General features: G+C 48.4%; 2 protein-coding genes across 6 annotated transcripts in view; one reads left to right on the top strand and one right to left on the bottom strand.

Annotated features, from left to right (window-relative positions):
• ARHGDIB (Rho GDP dissociation inhibitor beta) overlaps positions 1–2290 on the bottom strand; it is a 9141-nt gene extending 6851 nt beyond the window's left edge. The window contains exon 1 of one of the 2 annotated variants that reach the window (XM_068939297.1): positions 1950–2290. The gene's annotated coding sequence lies outside the window, so the exon portion shown is untranslated. Of the gene's footprint in view, positions 1–252; positions 430–1949 lie in introns of those variants that run through there. The other variant, XM_009677571.2, reaches the window with a different exon arrangement.
• On the top strand, positions 568–22414 carry PDE6H (phosphodiesterase 6H). Of its 4 annotated transcripts, XM_009677572.2 has the most exons (5): positions 568–1015; positions 5311–5398; positions 17956–18141; positions 18538–18578; positions 19505–22409. In XM_009677572.2, the coding sequence occupies exons 3-5, from the start codon at positions 18002–18004 to the stop codon at positions 19579–19581; spliced, it is 258 nt and encodes an 85-aa protein (XP_009675867.1). In that variant the 5' UTR covers positions 568–1015; positions 5311–5398; positions 17956–18001; the 3' UTR covers positions 19582–22409. The 4 variants fall into 4 exon arrangements, 3 of the variants coding, with proteins under 3 accessions (XP_009675867.1, XP_068795423.1, XP_068795430.1); XM_068939322.1 differs by lacking the exon at positions 5311–5398; XM_068939329.1 differs by lacking the exons at positions 568–1015; positions 5311–5398 and adding an exon at positions 17630–17691 and having other exon boundaries at positions 19505–22414.

The following is a 22414-nucleotide window of genomic DNA, read 5'->3' as shown; positions in this document are numbered from 1 at the left end:
ACTGCCCTGGGCTGACTAATACCCAGCCCTGGCTCTAGGAGTGCAAAGGACTCCTACGTATCATGCGAAAGGCACCTGAGCTCGTTCTCATGAGGAAGGAAACCAGAAGCTCCCTCATGAAAGAAGTGACTGCTCGTGCCCCACTGCTCTGCAGCCTCAGTGCAGCCACCTTGCAAAGCCCCCAATCCCCCAGAGCTGTGCCACACTGGGCACAGGGTGCAATGAGCTGCAGCAGCCCTCATCAGGTCTTGCCTTCCACTTCGGCTCCAGCTGCAGATCTGAGTCATCTCCGCTCTGCCAAACTTCCTCGCGATACCAGGCTGCATCTGCCACCACCAGAACCACAGAGCAGAGCTGCCTGTCTGCCCTCCGTCCTCCGCTGAGGTTTGATGGCCTATCACAGCCGAGGGAGAGACACAGGAGGAGACAGATCTCTGCAGCGCCACACCAAGAAAAGGCAAAGAGTAAAGGGCTGGACCGACTGGCTGCTCCCCGTCGCTCAGTCCTTCCCCTCCCCTCACACATGCTGCAGAGACTTAGAGACTTTCCCTGTCAGCCTGCGTGGGAAGCTCACTTGAGGGGGGGATGCTTTTAGGGCTCTAAAAACCTGGACGGGCAGCCTGCTGCACCAGCAGCCCCTAGGGCATGGCACCAACCAGTCTCTGCTCCCACATGTGGCTGCAGGACGGCCCCCATCAGACCCCGTTCCAGGGTTTCTCCCCAAACTATGGGCCCGTCCCTGCCAAATTCCCAGGCAAGGAAGTGGCCAGGAGAAAGCTCATGCCTCAGCCACCTCTGCCCTTCTCTTGCACAGCAGCATCCCAAGGCTGGGAGAAAGCACGAGGGTGAAGGGGGAAGAGCATGAAAAGCCAGGGAGAGGGAGCAAGCCGTGCAAGGGCAGAGCTAAGGATGGGCAGGAGCCCTGGACACCAAATCTGCTTACTCCAGCCCTGGGACCAGTCCTGCCTTTAAAGAGAAACATGCTACCGTGTTCAGGCACCCGAGCCTCCCCAAGGTGAGTGTGTGAGCGCCTGTTAGGGTCCCCGGGCTCCTGTGTCAGGGCCCGGGCCAAGGGCCAGGTTGGCAAAAGAGCCCCCAGGGTCTCAGGCCACGAGCCTGACTGAAAATGAGAAAATCCTATAAATGCTTTAGGCAAAGAGAGACGGGGCTGATTTGTGCCCTGCCTGGCTGCATTTTCCTTGCTTTCCTGCAGCCTCTACCTGCAGTCACGCATCCCCGGCACCTCTGAGGCCTGGGGGCTCTCACAAAGCAGCAACGAGAGGGACAAAGGCAGAGTTTCAGGACCCTCTGCCAGGGAGGGCCGGCTTCACGAGGCCAAGGGAGGACAGGTCCGCGCTGCGGGATGTCAGCTGGGGGGGGGGGGGGGTCACCGGCTGCCCCGCACCTGCAGCATGGGAGAGCAGGGGAGACTGGGGGAGGGAGGGTAGGTACCACTTTGGCCCCCTGCGCCGCCAGCGGTCCCCCGCGGGGACAGAGAAGGGGGGTGCAGGAGCATCACCGTATTCACGTTTCCTCCGCGCATCACACGCTCGCTCCCCCAAACCGCCCCCAAAATCTAGGGTCTGGCAGGCAGTTTTCCGCGGCGGGGGGGGGTGTAACGCCCTGGCCCTACGGGCACCCCCGGCGTCCCCATGCGCCCCCCGGGGTGCGAGGGCAGCAAGCGAGCCCGAGCCCGGCCCGGTGCCTCCCCCTACCCCCCCCCAGACCCCCCGGGCAGGGCGCAGGGAGCCGCCGGACACCTCGTGTCTGTCAGCCGGTGCGGGCAGCGCCCCGGCTCCCAGGGCAAGGCTGCCGGACGCAGCCCCCCGCCGGCAACAAAAGCGTAAAGTTTCGCCTTTTCCTCCCTGCCCCGCTCCCCGCGTCCCCCGCCTCCCCCCCCCCAACCCCCACCCCGCGCCTTCCTCTCCTTGGCCGGCTGTCGCACTCACTGGCTGAGCGGCGTCGGCGCCCGGAGTCCTTCTCCGCTCTCAGCTCTCAGCTTTGAAGCTTTGGCAGTTGTAGCAGGAAGGAAGTTCGTGGAAAAAAAAAAAAAAAACAGAAAGAAAGAAAAAAAAAAGAAACCACGAGCAGCAGCAGCAGCAGCAGCAGCCCACTCGAAGAGGAAGCCCCGAGCAGCGTGGCTGTGCATGCTGCAGCGCGCAGCTTCCCAGGGCGGCGGCGGGGCTGCGCGGGGCCGTGCGCGCCTGCCTTGCGCTGCGCTCCGCGGGGCCGCGGCGAGCGCGCCGGTGGGTGCGGGCCCGAGCCGGGCCGCGGCTCCGAGCCGGCTCCTGTGTCGGGCAGCGGGTGGCTCTTTGTTTCTCAGCCCTGTTGGGCCTTCTTTAATTATTATTATTGTTGTTTTTTATTATTATTATTATTATTATTTTTCCCACTTGCTGGGGTGTGAGGACGGCGGATTTCGAAAGCTCGCCCTGATTTACAGGAATTAAAACAAGAAGAGAATCAGGCTGAGCACATGCGTGCAGACATGTGGCGGGGGGGGGGATGCAAACGGGAATGATTACGGATGAATCTCGTTTTTCCTGGTTAACACACGTTACCTGCTGCTCTGGGGGGCCACATTTAATAAGTTAATTGTTCCCATCCAGCCCGGTTTCAAGCCTGAGCTACCTCAGGAAGAATAAGCTCTCATTTCGCAGGGATGTTTAAGCGATCTGAAAGATTTTACACAATTTCCTCTCTGAAATATCAGCAGATTTTATCTTCCTCTTCCACTCACAAAGTGCCCACTTAGTTCTTCAGTGACATAAATCCTTCGCACACGTACTCCTCAGTGCAGAATTTAAGAACAAATTAGATCATTCATTTTCAACCTACAAACCTGGATCTGCAATGATTGATGGACTGCTTTTAATGCATTTGCAGAAGCAAACTGAGGAAAGCAAATCTATTGTCAGCGGGCTTAAATTCACCGCACAGGATCGACATGTCCATTAGAAAATGTTTAGCGCACACAAATTTTAAAGGGTTGCAAACAACCGAGTAAGACAAATCTCTATCAGGGATGGACGGATCTCAGATGAGGGGAACTGATTCTCCCAGCCTACCATTGCTTTAATTCAGACTATGAATATCACTTTGACTCTGAAGTCATGCATTTCAACAGACAAACAGAGCATTATAAACTGTAAAAAGAAGTCTGGGTGGCGATGGCAGGGTCTGTAGCCTCAGAAGCATTTTAAGCCTCCATGAATTAGCACTGCCACCAAAAGAAATCATTTTATTCTCTGCTGCTCATTCTCACTCCTGTGCTTACCCTCCACGCAGACCAGCACACAAGTGCTGAGCTGAATACAGCAACTGAGCTGGGTTTAAAACTCACCTAGCAAAAATAAATAGGCAAATAGAAAAGTACATATATGTTTTAAGCCCAGATCAGTTCCCCAGCCTGGTTCGCAATGTGACCCTTGTGCTAGCAGAAGGAAAGGGAATGCGTGGGCAAGGTAAAGAGCAGATGGGGATGGGGAAAGGACAGAGCCACTTCCTTCAGTGGCAATGCCAAACTGTGGTGCCTCAAACAGTTCACATGAACAGGCCTGGCCTGGGGAAGGTGTGAAGAACTGGATGTGTTAACTACGGCAAGCTCGGGGAAAAATGCCTTATTGTGTAGCCCCTGCATCTTTTGGATCATCATCTTGTCTTGGTTATTGCAGTGTTCGGACTAACCCACTGATTTCAGTAGACTTCCCAATTTGCGCTGGGGAACCAGAACACCCTTTGGCTGGGAGGGTGTGTGGGTTGAGGTTATTGTATGCTCATGGCTTGGCTGGAGATTTCCTTGGTTTTAGCAGTTGTGTACAGAGAGACCTGTGCAATTGTAGCTCTGGCATATTACAGTCATTTTTGCTTGGAGGGGGTTGTCTCCCTTTTTTTTTTAGTTGGAGGAGATAAATACCATACTGCCTGTGTATTTATACATCAAGACCACTAAAAACATTTGCATAGAGGTATAGGGATGTATAGCTGTGCACCACCATAGGTATATGCATTGAAGCTATATGGGAAAAATGTTTGCCTAGTGTGCAGGAGAAAGAGATTTTACTCCTAGACTAGAAATTAGCCTCTATGCAATTGTGGGTAAATCATATCATTGCCCGGGGCTTCATTTTCCTATTGGTAAGAGGGGTGAGAAGGAGCTGCGGACGTCGGATACGCACCATGCCGAGCAGATGGGAGCTTCATCTTCTCAGTCGGCACATCCGAGTGCCTGCTGGGGAGCCACATCACTGATCTGCTGTAATAAAGGCACCTTTTGCACTAGGATATAGCAGAACATCATGAAAAGCAAATCCCCACCACTAAGTATTTCATCTCCAGTAAATGGATGCTATGTGGTGAAAATCATCTCCTGGCAGACTTTATCCAAGCACAGCCAATTCTTGTCTATGACAGAAGGAGATAAGGTCAACAGATAGACCTGTGCCTGCTTTATTGCAAAAGAAACTGTGATATTTCAAATGTGTCCTTAGATGGAAAATATTATTTTCTACTTAAAATAGCATTATTAGGTACTATTTATTTTCTCCTCACTGACTTCAACTGGTTGACCACATGAGTACATGATATCAATCACTGGTGTCTAAATTTATTTCAAGTGAATATCCAAAATCTTATTCAAATGTTTAAAGGTATATCTTTCGACTACATAACCTTTACTCCCAACAGTCATATGACTTCTATAGTGCCCTAGTTCCGCTGGATCCAAGAAATCTTGAGATTTCTTAAAAATCATGAGATTAAAAAAAATAGATATGGCTTTTGTTTTTTTCTATTTGGCTTCTAGTTGGTACCACCTTCAAATTGCATAAACTGTCCAGCATTTCTGGGTTTGAACTTTTTTAGACTGGTGGTACATTGCTGCTGCATTCTGTTAAGCTTCATCTCCATGTTCTATATAAGATGTGGCTGCATTTGAGGAAAAGAACTGCCATATAGAGGCTATTAGAAGTGGCTGATTCAGCAAACCAACTGTCCTGTTACAATCCTTTGTTTTTGTCTACTCTTCAATTCCAAAACTTTTAAATTTGGAACTGAAATTTCCCAGGGTAGAAGTTCTGGGAGGAAAAAAATAAGAAAGAATTCAGTCTGGGCAGGGAATACACCTTTTTTCTTCATTATAAGAGGATCTATAGTGTAACCTTTTTTTCCTACTGCTTGTGTCAAATGATTTGGGAGCTATTCATTTGCATTTGTACAGAACTCAGTACATAGTGTTACTAACTTACATTTCACTCTAATGAATAGTGTTGTCGAACCCCGTTGCTGTCATGAGCTTTGCCTCCCCTTCAGGCTATCTGCAATCTCTAAGACCAGAGGCAACATACTGGGAGGACAATCTCATGGTGCAGCAAATATACATCAACAGAGCTGCTGCAAGGTAAGCGTTAGTTTTGACCGCTGATGTCCCTAGGATAGGTAGCGTCCCTCACCATGTGCAGAAATCCTTTCTCCGCCAGAGATCAGAGAGGGTTATTCAGGCCTGAGGGAGTCACGTGGGGATGGGACACGGGGGAAGGCGATGGGTGAGGGCACATAGACATGGGGCCGTCCCCTGCCGTACAAGGGGCACCCACTGTGTCCACAGGAGCCAGCTGGCTTCCTGGTAAACCCAGCATTGCCTGTGCTGCCTCCCAGTTAGGCAGGATAAACGGGGGGATGCAGCTGCTGAAGCATGAGTTCATTCAGCATGAGTAAAACGCAGGCTCGAGGCACCTGAGGATTTGCTTTAAAAGGCGACATCCTAAGGCTGATCTTGCTGTGCCTAGCACACAGTTGCCCGCCTTCTTTGTGCCACCAGCCCCTCCAAAACTGCTGCAGGGGAGAGTGTAGGTGACGGGGTGGGAAGGACAGGGAGGGGATAGGGACTAGATATGGTCCCAGACAAGCGATCCACTTTCCAGCATGGAAAGCTAGGAGTGGGGAGGCACTTTGGGGTCCAGAGCACCTGGTAAGGTTTTAGCTAGGTTTCCCACCTCCACTCCTGTAGCAATCCCTTCAAACCACCTGGACACAGGACATGAGGGATCTCAGCTGGGTGAGAAGTTGACCCCTGAAAACGTGACTGGGTACTCCCTCTCTCCAGCTAGTCCAGAAAGACTTCCTTGAAAGATGGAGAGAAGATTGGAGGTTTAATGATTGCCTAAGCAGCTTTCAGGCCAGTTAAAATGCTAATCCCATAATTCCCACCTCCAGCCTGAAGGTGCACAAAGACTTCACGTGCTGCTCCTGAAGGACTCATCTCCCGTGAGGAGGAGTCGGGCTGGGGCAGCGAGGGAGGAAGGGCAGGGCTGGCAGGTAGGAGGATGGCAAGGCAGAAGGAAGAAAAGGATTGAGCGGGGATGGGAGAGTAGGGGCAACATGGAACCATTTTCATCCAGAGGCTAGTCAGAAGAAGGGGGAGGACTGACAGAGCAGTTCAGTAAAGGAGAAGGATAGGGCTATGCATAGGGAAGAAGGTCTCTGCCACTGGGGAGAAGGGGTCTCTCTCTACCCCCTGAGAATCCAGGGCCCAACATGGAGAAAAGCAAGTTTATCTCCCATCCCTCTCACCGGCTGTTGTGCCAAGAGCCAGCGTTTTGCAGGGGGGTGGTGTCCTAGAGAAGTCCTGGACCTAAGCTGGATTTAAAAGAGGACCAGGTTATTTTATGGCCTCTCAGGTGGTTACATAAGGTCAAATCTCAGTAAGTGTAACCAAATCTCAGCCTTAAGCTGCTCACTGAGCAGGGTGTTAGGGAGGTATTTATCCAAGCACTCCTCCTTGCAGTGTGACTTTCCTCTGCTACAGCTGGAGCTGAAGCTGGGGCCAAATTAGCAACTGTGGCAGATTCCCTCTTCTTCTGCTGGCCCAAGAAAATCTCCCCTGCCAGCTGCACTCTGCCCTGCCTGTGCTAAACACCCCTAGAGAGAGACTGTGATTTTATACTGGGAGTTCGTGGCTCAGGCTCAGGCTGCCTCAGGGCCCCACTAGCTCTGCCAGGGGAGGAGCGGGCTGCTGGGCTGGGCAGGAGCCCCTGAACCCGCATGCCTCCCCTCCCAGCCACGCTTCCCTTCTCCTTTTATTTTTCTTCCTCCATAAATAACTTTCACCACTGTGGTTCATATATGCCATCAGCTATGGACCCCGCTACTAAATCTTTGTGCAGGCAACCCTTTCTGAACATCCTTTGTGCAGCCCCTGCACTCCCAGCATGCAATGATAGCTCCGAAAGGATTCACTGAGTTTATGATGTGCTTAATGATGCTTGAATGGATCCCAGAAGTGGGCTGCAATTCCAAGTCCTCAGTACGGAAATAGCCTTCAAGACTTCCCAGCAAGAGGCTTTAGTTCACTTTATAGAGGCGTGCACCTCCACTCAAAAGCAAGCATGTAGGGGTTCTGAATTAAAAGGAAGGTTGGAATCTCTGACTGAAAGGCCATAAGAAACATTAAAACCTAAGCATTTTCAAAATCCTAAGGGGACAACAGGAGGCTTAGTCCCTGGCAATATATCTGAGCAACAAAAGAAGAAAATTTAGAAAACTGATTTACATGCCCATCCCCTACCTTTTTGCCCTTCCACACTCATTTCCATCAGGGATCTGCTATCGCCTCCCAGCTAGAGCATTTAGAGCATTTAGCATCCGTGTGTCCAGGAGGGGAGCAACCACCCAAGAGACAAGATAATGGAGCAGGAAGAGCTGCCTCCTCTGCCCATTAGTGGAGTGTTCCCAAGCAGAAGGCAAGAGGCTCCCCAGAAGCAATCATTCCTGTTTGAAAGGCTCAGCTGTTACAGGAAAAAATCATAATAATGGTGGTGGTGGCAAAGAGACGAGCTGAATAAGAGTGCGCAGTGGTGCTTTTATCTAGTAGGAGGAGGAAAGATGAATATGTCTGCAGCATGGTGTGAAAGCAATAGGAAGGGATGTGTCCCCTTAAGAAGAAGAAAGGAACATTTTACCAAAATGTTTCAGAAGGGCCGTTCTTGATTGGGCTGCTTGTTGCCAAGGAGAAAGTATTGATTGTTCAGAGAAAGATGAGAAAAGGAGCTGTCAGGAAAGAAGACATCTGGAGCTGACTTGTGCACAGTTTCTTCTTCTTAGTGCAGTGACACTGAATCATTTGCTTCTCTGCTACAAACTGAATAAAGCTCTGGAATCATCTCATTTCCATTTAAATAAAAACACCCTCTTACTGTTTCTTCTTCTTTTTCATTTTTTTTAAACAAGACAATATTCCTTCCCTGTTTAGTTCAATGGGTGATCGCTTTCAGTGAGTGCTAGTGGATCATTCAATCACTGCTTCTCCAAACAGGTATATGACATGTAGTTCATGAAGAAGGAATCCATTATAGAAATATAGAGACAAATCTAAGGAAGATGCTTGAGACAACACTGTAAAAACGGTGTTATTCAAGTCATTTTTAAGAGCCACCACATGTTCTGCCCTTCTGGCAGTCACACAGATAACAAGATTAACTACTTGGGTTTGATCAAAAGATGGAAAGCCTGTTAGGTCATAGTTCAGGACTTTATTGTTGGGTTTGTTTTGCAAATGGCATCCAGGAAAACATTAATTTTATAAAAGAAAAAAGCAGAGATATTTTAATTGTGGGTAGAGTAAAAAGGAGAAAGAAAGGAGGCTTTTTAAAATGATCTAACAAACTCAATCCCATTGCAGCTGTACCGCTAGCCTGGATGCAGACATTAAGCAAAGTTAGTGCATGGAAAGGATGCTCACTAATGTTACTGCTTTCTCATGGGACAACTCAGCAACGGGTGGGGGGGGAGGGGGGAGATGCTCTTAAACAATGAGTCACGTAGCAGTTATAAAGTACTGAGCTTTTTGTGCTGCATGGCCAAGCACAGCAGTCCCCATGGGAGATGTCTGGACGGCTGGGTCTCATCTGTAGGTCTACGAACTTTCTGTGTATCAGTTTCCATGTTTACAAATGGGGCTGATAAAAATTTAGCTCTGTGCTTTCAGATCCCTGAGTGAAATGTGCTATCTAAAAATGAGAGGATTCATTCTGTTTTCCTTATATTAATACCAACTAGGGAAAATAGTCTTGAGTATTAGGAGGTAAGACTATTCATTATCTGTTCCATGATAGGCCAGGCACACTGCTCAGAAGGAAGAAAATGTAGCTGTGATAAAAAAGGAAGTGTATGACAGGCTACATGGGTTTTATATCATCTGTTATAAAAATCCTTAGCACACAGCACATCCTAAAGTGTTGGCGCCCGAGAGCCTAGGGCCTGTAATGATGTTCTGACATGCACAAATCGAGCACCCTTGACTGCACAAGAAAAGCAGGGAACTCTTTTTTTCCTGAGGAAGCCTTGGAAATGCACCATGTCCTGGTTGCTCAGGTTCACAGTACGGGTTTGGGTGAACTGCCCAGTGCTGTGGAGCACCCCCGTCACAGGAAACAGAGGCAGGGACGTTGCAGCCACTGCCTTGGGACACCAGCCCTTGCATCCCCCCCACAGGTGTGCTACAGCCCCCTCTGCCTCCCTCATGCCTAGCAGAAAAGCTTCTCTTTCCGGCATATATCTCAAAATTCGGATAGGTGAGACAGCCTCCTAGCAAGCGGGCAGATGCTGGTGAGTGTAACGTTGTGCATAACCAGAAGAGGGTTCGACATAGAGTGTCTTTTTCCTTTCAGGGAAAGCAGCTCCCCAGTCACTTGGCTTGTAGACTCACTCATGCCCCCAAGCGCCCCCCAGTCTCTAGCATAGGCAGGGATATTTTCAATAGTTCAGCTAAAACTTAGGGCTTGATTTCTGCTTACTCAAAGGACCTTTTTTGCCATACCGACCCTGGAAGTCTCTCTCTAGAGCCCTGACAGTGGAAAAACAGTCCTCAACCTCTTTCAGTCTCTGCCCCACTGCCAGAGCCGTCTCCAGGGCCTGAGAAATGAGAGTCAAGACCAAGCTCTTCTGTGAGCTGAGCCCAGAGACACTCATTACTGTTGTATCAGGAAGCAGCTACAGATTTCCAAAGTCAACAAGCCCTGCTTGCTACAGGCTGTTATAGACGCTTAATCCTGAAACCAGAGCAATGGTGCAGGATTTCCTGAAGAGTGATAAAACTCCCTAAGAAGGAGACTTCTCTGCATCTTTGATGGACTGATTTGCATGTATTCAAAAAGCCAGATATCTGTGCCATGCAAAGCTGAATCCTCTAGAGCTGTTTCCCTTTTTTCAGAGGCAGATGAGAGGCTGCGTGGGAACATGATGAGCGTGGGGCAGGGGGCAGAGTTGCAGCATGTGATTCTTCTTTTGCAGACACCTTGGTACACTCAGCTTCTCACTGAAATACTCTTAGCATGACAACCTCACTGGCCTTCTGCAAGACAAACAGACAATCTCACTCTGAATCCAGGCCTTTCTCTAGCCAGGAATTCAACAGTGCTTCTCAGGATGCCTATCTGCCGGAGGGAAACCTAGGTTTAACAGCAGATGCCTTGGAAATTCCCTACTCATTTCTAGGCAAATACGTTTGTGTGGCAAGTGATAAAACTCTATCAATAAGGCACAAAGGCTCAGGAGCACCTGGCACAGGCTTGCAGAGCTGTGTTTCCGAAGAGTTATCGTGGCCAGTGCCAGCCACAGCCCCCATCCACCACACCTCTGAGCCTGAGCCGCAGCTGAGATTTCCTCCTACAGTCCCACAAGCTCAGCCAGGCTCTAGAAAAGTCACTGTCTTGTAAACTTGTGGGTTTTTTGCCATTCAAGTGAGCTGCTATTTCTGGTACAACTATAGTTACCATGGCTACCAGCTCATAAACAGGGTCAGAAACCTTGGAGATATTTAAGTGATTCTTTGAAATAGAGAATAATCTGGCCAGAGGTATTAAAGCTCATGGTTTTTCCCTTTGGGGTCACAAGGACTGTGTTGATGCTACCACTTGGTCCCGCAACTTCTGGCACAACTCTGGTCTGGTGTCAGCTGCTGTGGCCCAACAGGCCCGCGCTGGCTTTCCTGGGATCGCGGGGCAATGGGAAGAAGAGCCTGGAGAAGAGCTGGGTAGGGGCAAGGAGGGACAGAAACTGTCGAGCGGGAACAGAGCAGGTACACGATTCCTGGGCAAAACTCGTCATCCATCCCCGGTGACGCCGGCTGCTGATGCAGAGCTGGTGCCTGTTGCTGTGCAAAGGAGCTGGACCCCCATAGCCCCACAGAGCAAATGCCACCCCGTCTGTAAGGGAAAGAGGGATAGAGAGGGAGAGAGAGTAAGAAGGTGGAAACAGAGAGGGGAAATGGCCTGGTGATAGCAGGAGAGTAAAAAGCAACACAATAGGCAGGACTGATTGGGCAGTTTCTGCTACCTTTTTTCTCAGTAGGGAAAAAAATAGCTTTCTGTGACACAATGGAAATTTTCTCATGTCCACTTTTTGTTTAAGAGAAACAAACTAGCTTTCACTGGGAAAAACAGGAAAATAAAGGGGATGGTTTGAAAATGCATAGGCTGAAAAAATATAATTTTTTATGATTTAAAAATAAAAAGAAAGCCTGTAAGATTTCAAAGAAAAAAAAATAGAGTGAAAGAAAACACTCTTCCTGGGAGGACTAGGGGGTTGCAAAGACGATTTCCCGAGCAGCTCTAACTGCATAGCAGCAGGCAGCAGGGGAGGGGGAGCGCCCAGAAACCCGCCTGTGGCAGATGGAGGCATGGGAATGAGCAGCGGGTGCGGGATCCGAAGCGGCTGCCAGCAGGCTGCACCTGTTTGTGTCCACACAGGCAGGTTCCTGCCCACCGTAATCGCTGCTGCTGTCAGGAGCTGCTGCCGCACCACCGGTCTCTGAGCCAACGCCAACACAATGCTGCCCCCGACCTCTTCCCGGGCCTAGAAATTGTTGCACAGCCCTGCCAAAGCTGCGTGTCTGTCGTCGGACGTGCAGGGGCACTGAGCGTATTTGCTGCTTCTCTTCCAGTTTTGAAGCCCCAAGGCTACACTCGGGTTTTATTTCCCAGCTTCTCTGTGCCCGCTAAAGGGCCAGGACCTTATTGACTGTTTTAAATGTAAGCTAAGAGTCTCACTGAGGGATTTAGCTCCTCTCACATGAGCCATTTGAAAAGCCAGAGGCCTTTCATGAGCTATCGAAGCTTGTTCTCAGCCCTGGGAGGCTGGAGCAGCCTGAGGTACTGTGCTGCTGCAACTGAGGATGAGGATGATCTAGCAGGGCCCTGGTCCTTCTTGTTGCATCCCCAGACTCTCCCTTCTTTTTTCAAGGCAGTCACAATGGGCTACTAAAATGCATGAGAGATACAAAGCATCTGATAAAGCAATGTGTGTAACAGACAAGGGAGTTGCATCAGGTTTGAATTTGGCCTGAGGCACCATCTCTTTCCTTTCTCAGATAACATCCTTACAGTTGTAACACTGCCAATACCCATGCAATGCTTTAGTTTCTCACTAAAAAGAGAGAGAGCCTGCCCTTTTTGCCACTGTGGGACTCATACCTAACTCCCCTGCCTCGACACAGGACACCTCCAAGAGACCTTGCAGCTCTAGCCCAGGGCCAGAGACAGGCCACCCCATCAGCTAGCCTACCTTCATGCAATAGCAAGGTCCCCCTTCTTCTCCCCACCATCCCATCTGCTGGGCGCAGCTAAATTCACCAGGGCTGTGCGGCATGTCTTGGTGCTGTGTCCTGCAACTCACTCAAACAGACTTGCTGCTCTCAGCATGGAGCTGGCAGCGCGCACTGCACTGTCTGCTCACTCCTTATCCCTGAGGCCCTGCCGAGAAGCTTCTCAATACGCTCTCCAGGACAGGGGAGGGAGATGCGTTGACTGTGACCAGCTCCTCCCTTCCATGTGCATGTGTGTGTGTGTATGTATGTGTGTGTGTGTGTGTGTGTGTGCGCGTATGGGTGCACAAACAGTGGTATCACACAAATAGCAGGTGATTTCCTTGTTCCTCCTTGTTTCTCCAGAGATTTCCCCACAGGAACCCTCAAAGTGTTCCCAGGTGATGCTGCAGGCAGGGGCATGCTGTCCCGTAGAAGCCCGCAAGGCTCTGCTGCTCCCCCAGACCTTGTCGTAGCTGCACCTGCAGGGAGCTGGAGTCAGAGCTGTCCCCCTTCCCTCATCCTGCCCACTCTTGATTGGCACCTTATGTCCTGATGTCACCCGGTGGCAGGGTATATCTGGAGGGGAAGGGACACCTTGAGACATTTTCTACACAGGCTGGAGGACAGGAATTGAATGATTTGCAAGGGGAGCGCTTGGCACTGTGAGTATTTCCAGGAGCTCAGAGCAATAACGAGGATAGAAGGGGGAACGAAGGAGGAACTGGCTGCAAAACCCAGAGGAGAGGAAAGTCCTGATAAAATCCCATGGGAAAAAGTTTGGATTTTTGTGCCAGGAAGTTGTAAATATCCCCAGTAACTAAGAGAGGGAGTTGTACTGTTTGTGTGGTCATGTTCTGTTTCATCTTAACATTAGGGCTCACTGCCTGGAGCAAAAGTAGGTGCTGCAGGGATGGTTTGTGTTGAAGTTTCGTGGCTCCACTCGGCTGGTTATGCTGGGCAGTCCTTCAGCTGTGGCTCACTGGTGCCCCTTGGGTTCGTGGACTCAGCTAGCCAAGCCTTCTCGGCACAGTGCCGGGGGGATGTCTGAGGAGTGCTGGTTATAGCATGCAGTTGTCTGGGCTTGTAGCTGCTTTTTCGTGCCCAGTGACACACACATCAGCAGGGAGTTTATGCTGTGCGATGCCGCATCTCTGGTGCTACTGAATCCCTTCTTTGATGTCACTGTTTAACCAGGGTGGGCTTAGACAGTCTTTCCAACGATCTCCATCAAGGAAGCAGTTGTGGGAATATAGTTCTGCTTGAAATTAGTTTATGTCTTTTTGAATGCATCCTCTTGTATTTCTTCCTGATCTTAAAACTGTTGCTAGAAGAAAGGGTCCAAGATCCTGTGTAAAACACAGGATCAGAAATGGTTGAACCTGCATGCATTTGCTCCATCCAGCTCAAGCGACTGAGACTGGAGTTGTGAGGCCCTTCATACCTCACAGACATCTTACACTGGATACAATATTCTTTGTCGAGAGCCTGGCTGCAAGGATGATGCCAGAATCTTTCATCAGGTCAACACCTGAGGGTGCAGGAACCTCATTAAAAGGAATGTAAAAAAGAAGGTATTTCCTCCTGGATGCTTTCCTTCCCAGCGTAGTACTGCATGGAGGGGCACAGCTCATGAGAGTTCTTTATCTTGCACCCTTAAGGCACCATGAAGACGACAATGCACGTGGAGGAGTCGGTATTTGAAGGTCTCAGACGGGGAAGATCAGATCCAACACAGAATCTCTCTGAAAAAGGTCAAGCAAGGCATCTGCGCTATCTGTCAGGGAAATTTTCCATAGAGAGTAAGAGATTAAGGTGGGAGGAGGGGAGAGATTAAAGAGATGACATTTGTCAAAAGTACTCAAGCCTCTTTAGGTTCAAAGAAAAGTAAAAGAAGGATGATTGTCCTGGCCAGCAACCCAGAGGTGGAATATCTGACGCAATTGAGTTAAGAACATTACTGTGTATTAGGTATAATTAGCATTTGGATGCAAGCAAGGCTCTTACCCAGTGGATTAAACCCCGGACTGAGCAGAAATGCTGTCAGGAACAATTAGCTAACGCCTTGTTAGAAGAAGGGGCAGAGGAAACGTGTGGAAGAACATCTTGTTGCTCAGCAGGCTTTGTGTCCACAACTAACAGTGCTCACCCAGGAGCTGCATCCCAGTGCCAGCAGCAGTAGATGAGCTTTGGTGACAGCCCGGGAAGGCAAGGGGAAGTGAGGCAGAATAGCACTCGCGGAGCACTACAGGAGTTGACCAAGTCTCACTGAACGCTTGTCAAGCCATCTGGTGTGGTACCAAGGATTATACGAGAACCGAGGTACGGAGAGGTGGAAGACTGGGAAATACTATTGGTAAGCTGCCATGGGTGTTTCATTTGTGCCCGCGATCCCGGGGAGTCTGCCTACTCCCATCTGGCCATGTGCAGGGGTAGCTGATTCCCAAGCTGTGGCACTGGGGTAGCTTCTGGTGCTGTTGGGCAGCACCCTCTCCAGCATAAACGGAGATGTGTGTGGTGGAAAGTGAATCCCACCAGCTCAACAGTGGGAGGGTAGCTTGATTCTTGCTATGAGCTGGAGGCTGTGCTGTGGCATTAGGTTTGCTTTCCATTCTCTGTGTTTGTTTGGTGGTGAGTGGGTAGGATAGGTACAGGGAGGCTTGTATGGAAGAAGAAACAATTGTCCTTTTTAGCATCATTGAATCCCGTTTATCAAATTCATCCAGGTGAGAGAGAGGATGTAGTGTGATTTGGTCAGATCCTTCCTCCTTCTAAATCCCAGCTATACAGTATCTGGCAGGTGGATACAACACTTTAAGATTGGCATAGACGGAGATTCCAAGACTGAATCTTTCTGTTAGCTATTTCTCAACTGAGTGATGACCAGGGGCAACACACGGACCTAAGACACTAAAAGGAGTTGCCCCTTGAAGACATTTTGGTGGCTGAAGTACTCTGCTGGCAGAAAGCAGGGGCTGGTAAAGCAGGGGGTGAAATCACTTGAAGACTGAGCTCAGCTGCATCTTATAAATTCTGGACATCAGGTCAAATGTTGGAAATGTTAGCCCTTTTGTTCCTTCTGTTTCACTCTTGAGGACAGTCCTTGAGAGGGGTCCCAAGGCTCTTCACATGTCAAAGGAACTGAAGGTGCTTGGAAGTGGGTATTTGTCCTTGTATTTCAGGAAAGGTATGTAGCACTGTAACCAGGCACCCTACTGGCTCAAATTTCTCTTGAGGCCGAGGCATAATGCAGACATCCCATGGAGCACAGGTTTCCTGTTCAAAGCATTTTGTTGTAGAGCAGTACTTTTAAAATTCCTCCCTGGTCCTGAGGAACAGTGAGGCACCAAATTCTCTCTTGGTGTAGATTCACACAGCTCTGTGTGACTTCAAACCAGTGGCCCAAAATACTGGAATTCCAGAAATTTTGGAGTATCTCCCAGCAGTGCAATGGAGGTCACATCAATCACTGCACCTCTGTTCCCACTCTGTAAAAGATGAAAGTAACAGTATTTGCCTCTTCTGCCACAGCTCTGTGAGAATAGAGCTATAAATACTGGGAAACTGCTCAAGTACTTCAGAGATGGCAGCCACATAAGTAGCTTCTATGATTTGGGCTGATCCTTGGCTTTGTGGCCATGCTGTGCGCTTAGGAAGCCTGCCTTCCTGGGCACTATGTGCTACAGACAGGGGAATAGCATCTGTGCATACTTCAGCTGCAGACACAACCATCTGCCACTCCATTTGTGACTGCTGGACCCCGTCCAGCCTCCTGCAGCTGAGGCAGGAGCTCTACCACAAGTGGCAGAAGAACTAGCATGCCTCTAGGTGCTATCATTAGGACCCATCCTAATGCCATCCCAGATGGAAAAATGTCAAGGGGGAAGTATTCCCAGAATGCCACAGATACAGTAATGTAGCTCTTGGCCTCACACTGAATTCACAGTGACAAAGCGGGGTTGCTTGGATGCTCTTTCCTCTTGCACCCTAGGCTTTGCTTTCCGGCACTTGCACCGTTTCAGGCACTGTCAAAGACATGAACCTCAAACTAAGACAAAACTACCTCATCTTTGATGGCGTGTGTGGTTCTGAGATTAAAAGTCTGAAGTGTCCCCGGAGGTGAGACTGGGGATTAGGCCAGAGCACTGTGGTGACATAATGGGATTAGTTGGCCTTTACTACCAAAATCCTGAAGCTAATTCCATCAGCTATCAGCACGGCTGCACAGGCACAGATGTTGGGAGAGAGGAGTTATGTAATGGTCATGGGGAAGAATGTGACTTCGGGTGGGGGGGAAATGGCAATTATTTTTGTCCACAAATGCGCTTGGTCAAGCCATTCTAACATACTAATTAGCATGAAATTTGGCAAGGGGCTGGGAGCTCCCCTTTGGGCACTAGTGAAAGTTACTGCTGTCCTGCCAGGGAAGGAACCACAGCTCTCAGGGCAGCAGCTCTGCCTGTTGAGGCGGCAGAGAGGCATCTGCCACACGACAACTGATCCCTAATAACCATTGAGCTCTTGCAAAGTGGAGCTCTGGCCTGACCCATGTGCAGTGTGGTGCTGAGGAGGTTGATGCATGTAATATAATGCTTCAGATCATCAAAATGGATAACACGTCCTGGGGAAAGTTACAAGCTTTTCTCTCCTGAGAAAAGCCTGGGAAATGGAGTACTGTTTAAACTAAAATGTGCAATGCTTTGCCTTAGCCTTCTTTACAATCCTTAAAGCATCCTCTGCTATTTCCCGGAAGGTTTAGACTAACAAATATGAGGCCATAATTGCAGCTGCATTCAGACTAAGGGTCCATGTAGCTCAGCATCCCATCTCCGCCAGTGTCCAAAAGGCAATGCTTAGGCAGGAGTATAAGAAAAAGAGAAACAAATCATGATGATTCCCAAGGACAGGCTACTTCTCTGAGCCAGAAGTGTGTCTTTATGCTTCCTAGTAGTCATATTCTGAACTCTTGAGTAAAAACACTGACACTGCTGTTGCAGGACAAGCTAGACGCCAAACGCTAATTGGCATTAGCGTTTCTACTTTGTCCAAATTGTTGGACCAGCTGCTGCAGCAACCCATCTCCAAGAGTCCAGCCACGTCTGAGACAAAAGAAGGTATAACTCTCCACTACTCTACAGGTCATCACACTGCGGGGTTAAGTGTCCCTGTTCGGAGTGTCCATGGTTTGGCATCCTAACTCTAGCAAGCAGGACAAAAGGCAAAGCTGTCATGCTACTCTGTATGAATTGAGTCTTTCCTTATGCTCAGTCTTATCACAATTCAATTCTCCATAATTATTCTGTCATCTGACCATTGGTACCTAGAAATTATAAGCAAAGTGTCCTGCCTTTGTTTCAGTCCTTGTAATTATCTTACAGAGGGACCTGAGAGAGGAGTGCCCCTGACACACGCAGCAGCTCAGCGATGAGTGAGAACCCCCCTGCCACTCTCAACACTGGAGACGCTCCCACTGGTCCCACCACACCGCGCAAGGGGCCTCCCAAGTTCAAGCAGAGACAGACAAGGCAATTCAAGAGCAAGCCTCCTAAAAAAGGAGTAAAAGGGTAAGAGTGTTCTCCCTGCCAGGGGAGGGTGACCAGGGTGCCTTTCCTGCCCGCTCACAGAGACTGGGCACTGCAGCAGAGGCAGCCCACCTTCCTTGGGCTCTGCACCAGAGGAGCTCTGGCAATGAAAAGAAACTGTGCTCATCGGGGCACTGTTAAGCAGAGCTCCTGAAGTACCGTTGCTCTGCGGAAGGAGCCAGGATGCTTGCCCATGGCCCCAGGGAAAGTCCCGTGCTGTTAGCTCTCCTGCTCAGGCCCCAGCCCAGAGCTGTTCCTCCTCACCTGCTGCTCACCCAGCCGCCTTCCTGGGCAAGGTAATTCAGGTCACAAGTAGGGTCCCCTTTCCTGGGTGCTGCTAGTCTAAGCTCACCCCTTATCTACTCTTTTCTCCTATAGGTTTGGAGATGACATCCCAGGCATGGAGGGACTGGGGACAGGTAAGTACTGTGGGATGTTGTTATCATAGACATTTTTAAAGCAGCAAGTGCAATCATGCTTCAGCATAGGAGAGGATGATCTGCAGAGTCAGGCAGCAGCCTCACTCCCTGGCCCCTCTGTAGCTCTCAGGACCGTGGGAGAAGTGTACCACTCCCTCCACAAGCTGTTGTGCTTATGCTTATATACACCATGAGACAGAAAGGCCGTTTAGGCACACTTCAGTTTTTGAATACTTGACTGCAAGTATGCTTGTTTGTCTTTGTTTTCTGCTAATATTCTGACAAAGAATTTCAGCAGCATGAGGTTTTCAAAGAAATGCCAAATGCTAAGCTATTAATATAGGAAAATCACAGGAACTAAATCTCAGCTGGTTAAATATTTGTGTTATCACCAGAATCCTGGTTTTCAAAATTTTATGCACCCACCTGGGCTTGAGAAACACACACTGGATGACCTGTGACCAGTCGCAGCTTCTTAGGCTTCAATCACAGCTGCACCTATCAATAAGCTACAGAACTTCAATGCTGTAGACCAAATTATTCAACATCTGTTTTAAGATAACACATATCTTTTAGGATATCACAGTCTGGCAACAGGCAGTTTAGAAGAACAGGAGAAACCACATAACAGGAATGAATTTTCACATCAGTCTACATAGTCACTGAAGAGATTATAGGACATGCTGGTTTGCTCTTATTCACAGAGAAAGATGGCACAGGAGAAAATGCAATGAGCTAGTTAAGTCTTGTACATAGCACCAGATTTGAAGGGCTCATCTGTCCATTTAATCTTCAAGTACAGGCTGATTTTTCCTGTTCTTCCCATCCCTTAATGTTTCCTCAGTAAATCAGCCTTTCTATTCACACAGAAGAAATCCAAGATGTACAGTGACCAGAACCCATTTCTCATTCTCTCTCCTTTGCAGATATCACAGTGATTTGCCCATGGGAAGCTTTCAGCCATCTGGAACTACACGAGCTGGCCCAGTTTGGGATCATCTAAAGCCCCAGCATCTCTCCTGCTGTCACCTGGTGACTCCACAAATCCTAATATGGTCTTCATCACCTCTGACACTTACTTTTGGCCCTTACACCCATCTGCTTATGGGCAGAGTGGCTTTGTAAGAGCTAGCTATGAGCAATTTCTTTGCAGATCAATTTGGCAAAGAAGTTATTCAGGACCCTGAGCAGACCTCATGCTTCATGTGACGAAACTATTGAAAATATCTCAATGCCTCCCTATAAAATAGCCTGTCTTCTCCCGCTGCTGCAGATCTTCATGTGTATGGAGACAATGGGATACTGCATTTGAATTTTTCCCTTGGTTACCTGAGATACTGTGTGCATGAGTGTGCATGTACATCCAGACCTAATTATACCAAGCCCATCCTTTTTTCTTCCCTCCCTGACAGCTTTCTGTATACGATTTCCACAAGTATGTCCCCATGTTATCTGAGCCATCAATTGGATGCTCAGAATATATCCGTAGAGAATAGAATCAGAGAGTCACCAGTCCAGACACTGGGCCATTTTGCAGTAGGAGGAGACCCTTCCCCAGGAGATCACCATAAGGAATCTATCACTAAGATTTACCTCATCAGCAAAAGGGCTTGGAAATGTTCCCTCTGCTGTACTAGCCATCGACTAGTCAGCAGCCGTGAGATTCTGGCTGTTCGAACGATGTTAAATGAAAATTTGTGGTGTCCAAGATCAATAAGTAAGTGAATTAATCCTACCAGTCATTCATCTTGTACTCATGAGTGTTTGCGATTCTAAAACTCACCAAAGGACATTGCTTTCCTACTCTTCCAGTGGGGAGCCTCTGTGAAACACTTGCACTGTCTCCATGCCCATACATAGTTATATGAGGTGTTTTCCTCCTCAGGACATATTTGCTGTTGGTTAAGAAGACAGAGAATCGTTACAGTTTGTTACCAGACAGTGCCAGTAGTGAAGCCTCATCTATCACAATATGGTGTTGTGTTAGTTGCTTCCTCTTCCTTCTATTTAGCATGGGGCAAGTCTCCCTTCATCCCACCCATGCTGGTTCCTGTTCACCACAGAGCACGAAAGGTGTTTTCTCTTCACCCTCTGGCAACTTCACACTCTAGAGCTGGCTTGGAGAAGCAGTCGAATGGCTGTTCCCCAAGGAGTGACAGCAGGTAGCAAGGCAGGAGGAGGTTGGGATTAGGCAGTCACGGAGCAATTCCCTTCAACCTGACTGATTTAACCCGCCTGGTCCCTGGCAGTCCAAGTGCTGGTGAGTGGCAAGGCATTCACACCCGCTTAAACACTCAGGAAAGGCCCTGAGACTCCTTGTGGCCCTTGCATTAAGCAAGGGCTTTCATTTTGTTCGAAGGCAAGGGGCAAGCATTGCTGTAGCCGTGTGATATTCATAAGAGGAAATGGTATTTTTAGTCATCGCCTTCAACTTCACAAAGCTCGTATTAAAACGACTTCCCTTCAGTTCATCTTTTGTGTGTTGAACATGTTCATGGGAACAAGGAATGGTTGTGGTGAGGACAGCAAGTCCTGTCTCTGTTCGTAGTCAAGTCTAGGAAAGATGGATCCCCACCTGTAAAGCGTTGCTATAAATCTGTATCTGTGCTATAGTTATCAGCTACTATCTTTCCAAAAATGGAAGCTAGCAGTTTTCATTTAAAAAATAGTTTCAACACCAAAAGCTAAAGGAAATTTTTGGCAGTCCGGCATACAGCTTTTATTTTTCAGCACTTCTGCCATTAGAAACAGCAATAAACAGAGAGGCAGTTCAGAACAGCAACACAGTCACTGCACATGCATCAGGTACCATTTGGCTAATTGCAGTACACAGCTGTTTCCTTTGGCAGAGACAGTCTGTCCTCTCTGCTTACTCCTCATTTCTCACATCTTTCACCTTTTAAAGCTTTTATTTTTTCCTGTGTATTCTATGTGACAGTGACATTTTATTTAGCTTTTACTGGTAGGAGACTGATTTAATTTTTTTTCAAGCTCATGTCCTTTTCATCTCCTTTTCTGTTTAAATGTGAACGTTCCTATGTCAATGCTCTTGTGCTTTCCTTCATGTTACACTGTCCTGTGGCATGTGATCCTTATTTCACCTTCTCAGTCTGTTCTCTTCTTATAAACTATCTCGGAAAAGACCCACTGGATCCAGTTTTGGATCATGCAAGGAGCTTGCTGGCTGCCTCTATTGTCACTGAGTTGTTCTGTTTTTAAGCAGGAGTATACCAAGAAGAAAAACTGTGAATTAGTCCTGTCACTCCTTTTTTCATCCCAAGTGTTGGGAAAGCAGTACAAAAATAGTGAGATTCTCTGCCAGAAGATACTGGGGTATCAAGAAAGTTCTCTTCAGTCCAGGGACTGAAGCCTTTCAGCAAACAGGAAGGTGCTGGTGTAGTTCCACCTCTTTGACTGCCATATTCCCTGCTCCTGTCAGAGAACTACTCCATTCTCCTTCCTAAAGCAGACTAATAGTACATACATACCCCAGCTTTCATGTATGGCTGAAGAGCTTTTTCTGAAGATGTTTTGAGTCACCACAGCTTGTTGGTTATTTTTAAACTTTTTTTTCTATGCACTGAAAGGGATTACATTTGTTTCTTGTAAGAAATTCTGAGACTTAGAAGTGGAGTCTTAAAACATCCTCACAATTGTTCTGTCTGAAGTTCTGAGGATTTTTCTAAAGAGATATATTTCCTGGAACCTTAATTTCATTTAATTTTTCAAGCAGTGAGAGTTGGCTGTGATGCAAGGAAGCAAGGATATTTAAATAGCTCTTTGAAGGTCTTCAGTCTATATACATTGCAATACATTACTCTTTGTTCTTTTGCTAT

This window comes from Struthio camelus, chromosome 1 (genome assembly GCF_040807025.1).
Source record: "Struthio camelus isolate bStrCam1 chromosome 1, bStrCam1.hap1, whole genome shotgun sequence".
NCBI classification, from domain to species: domain Eukaryota; kingdom Metazoa; phylum Chordata; class Aves; order Struthioniformes; family Struthionidae; genus Struthio; species Struthio camelus.
Note: the sequence above shows the minus strand (reverse complement) of the source record. Positions and strands in the feature narration are given on the sequence as shown.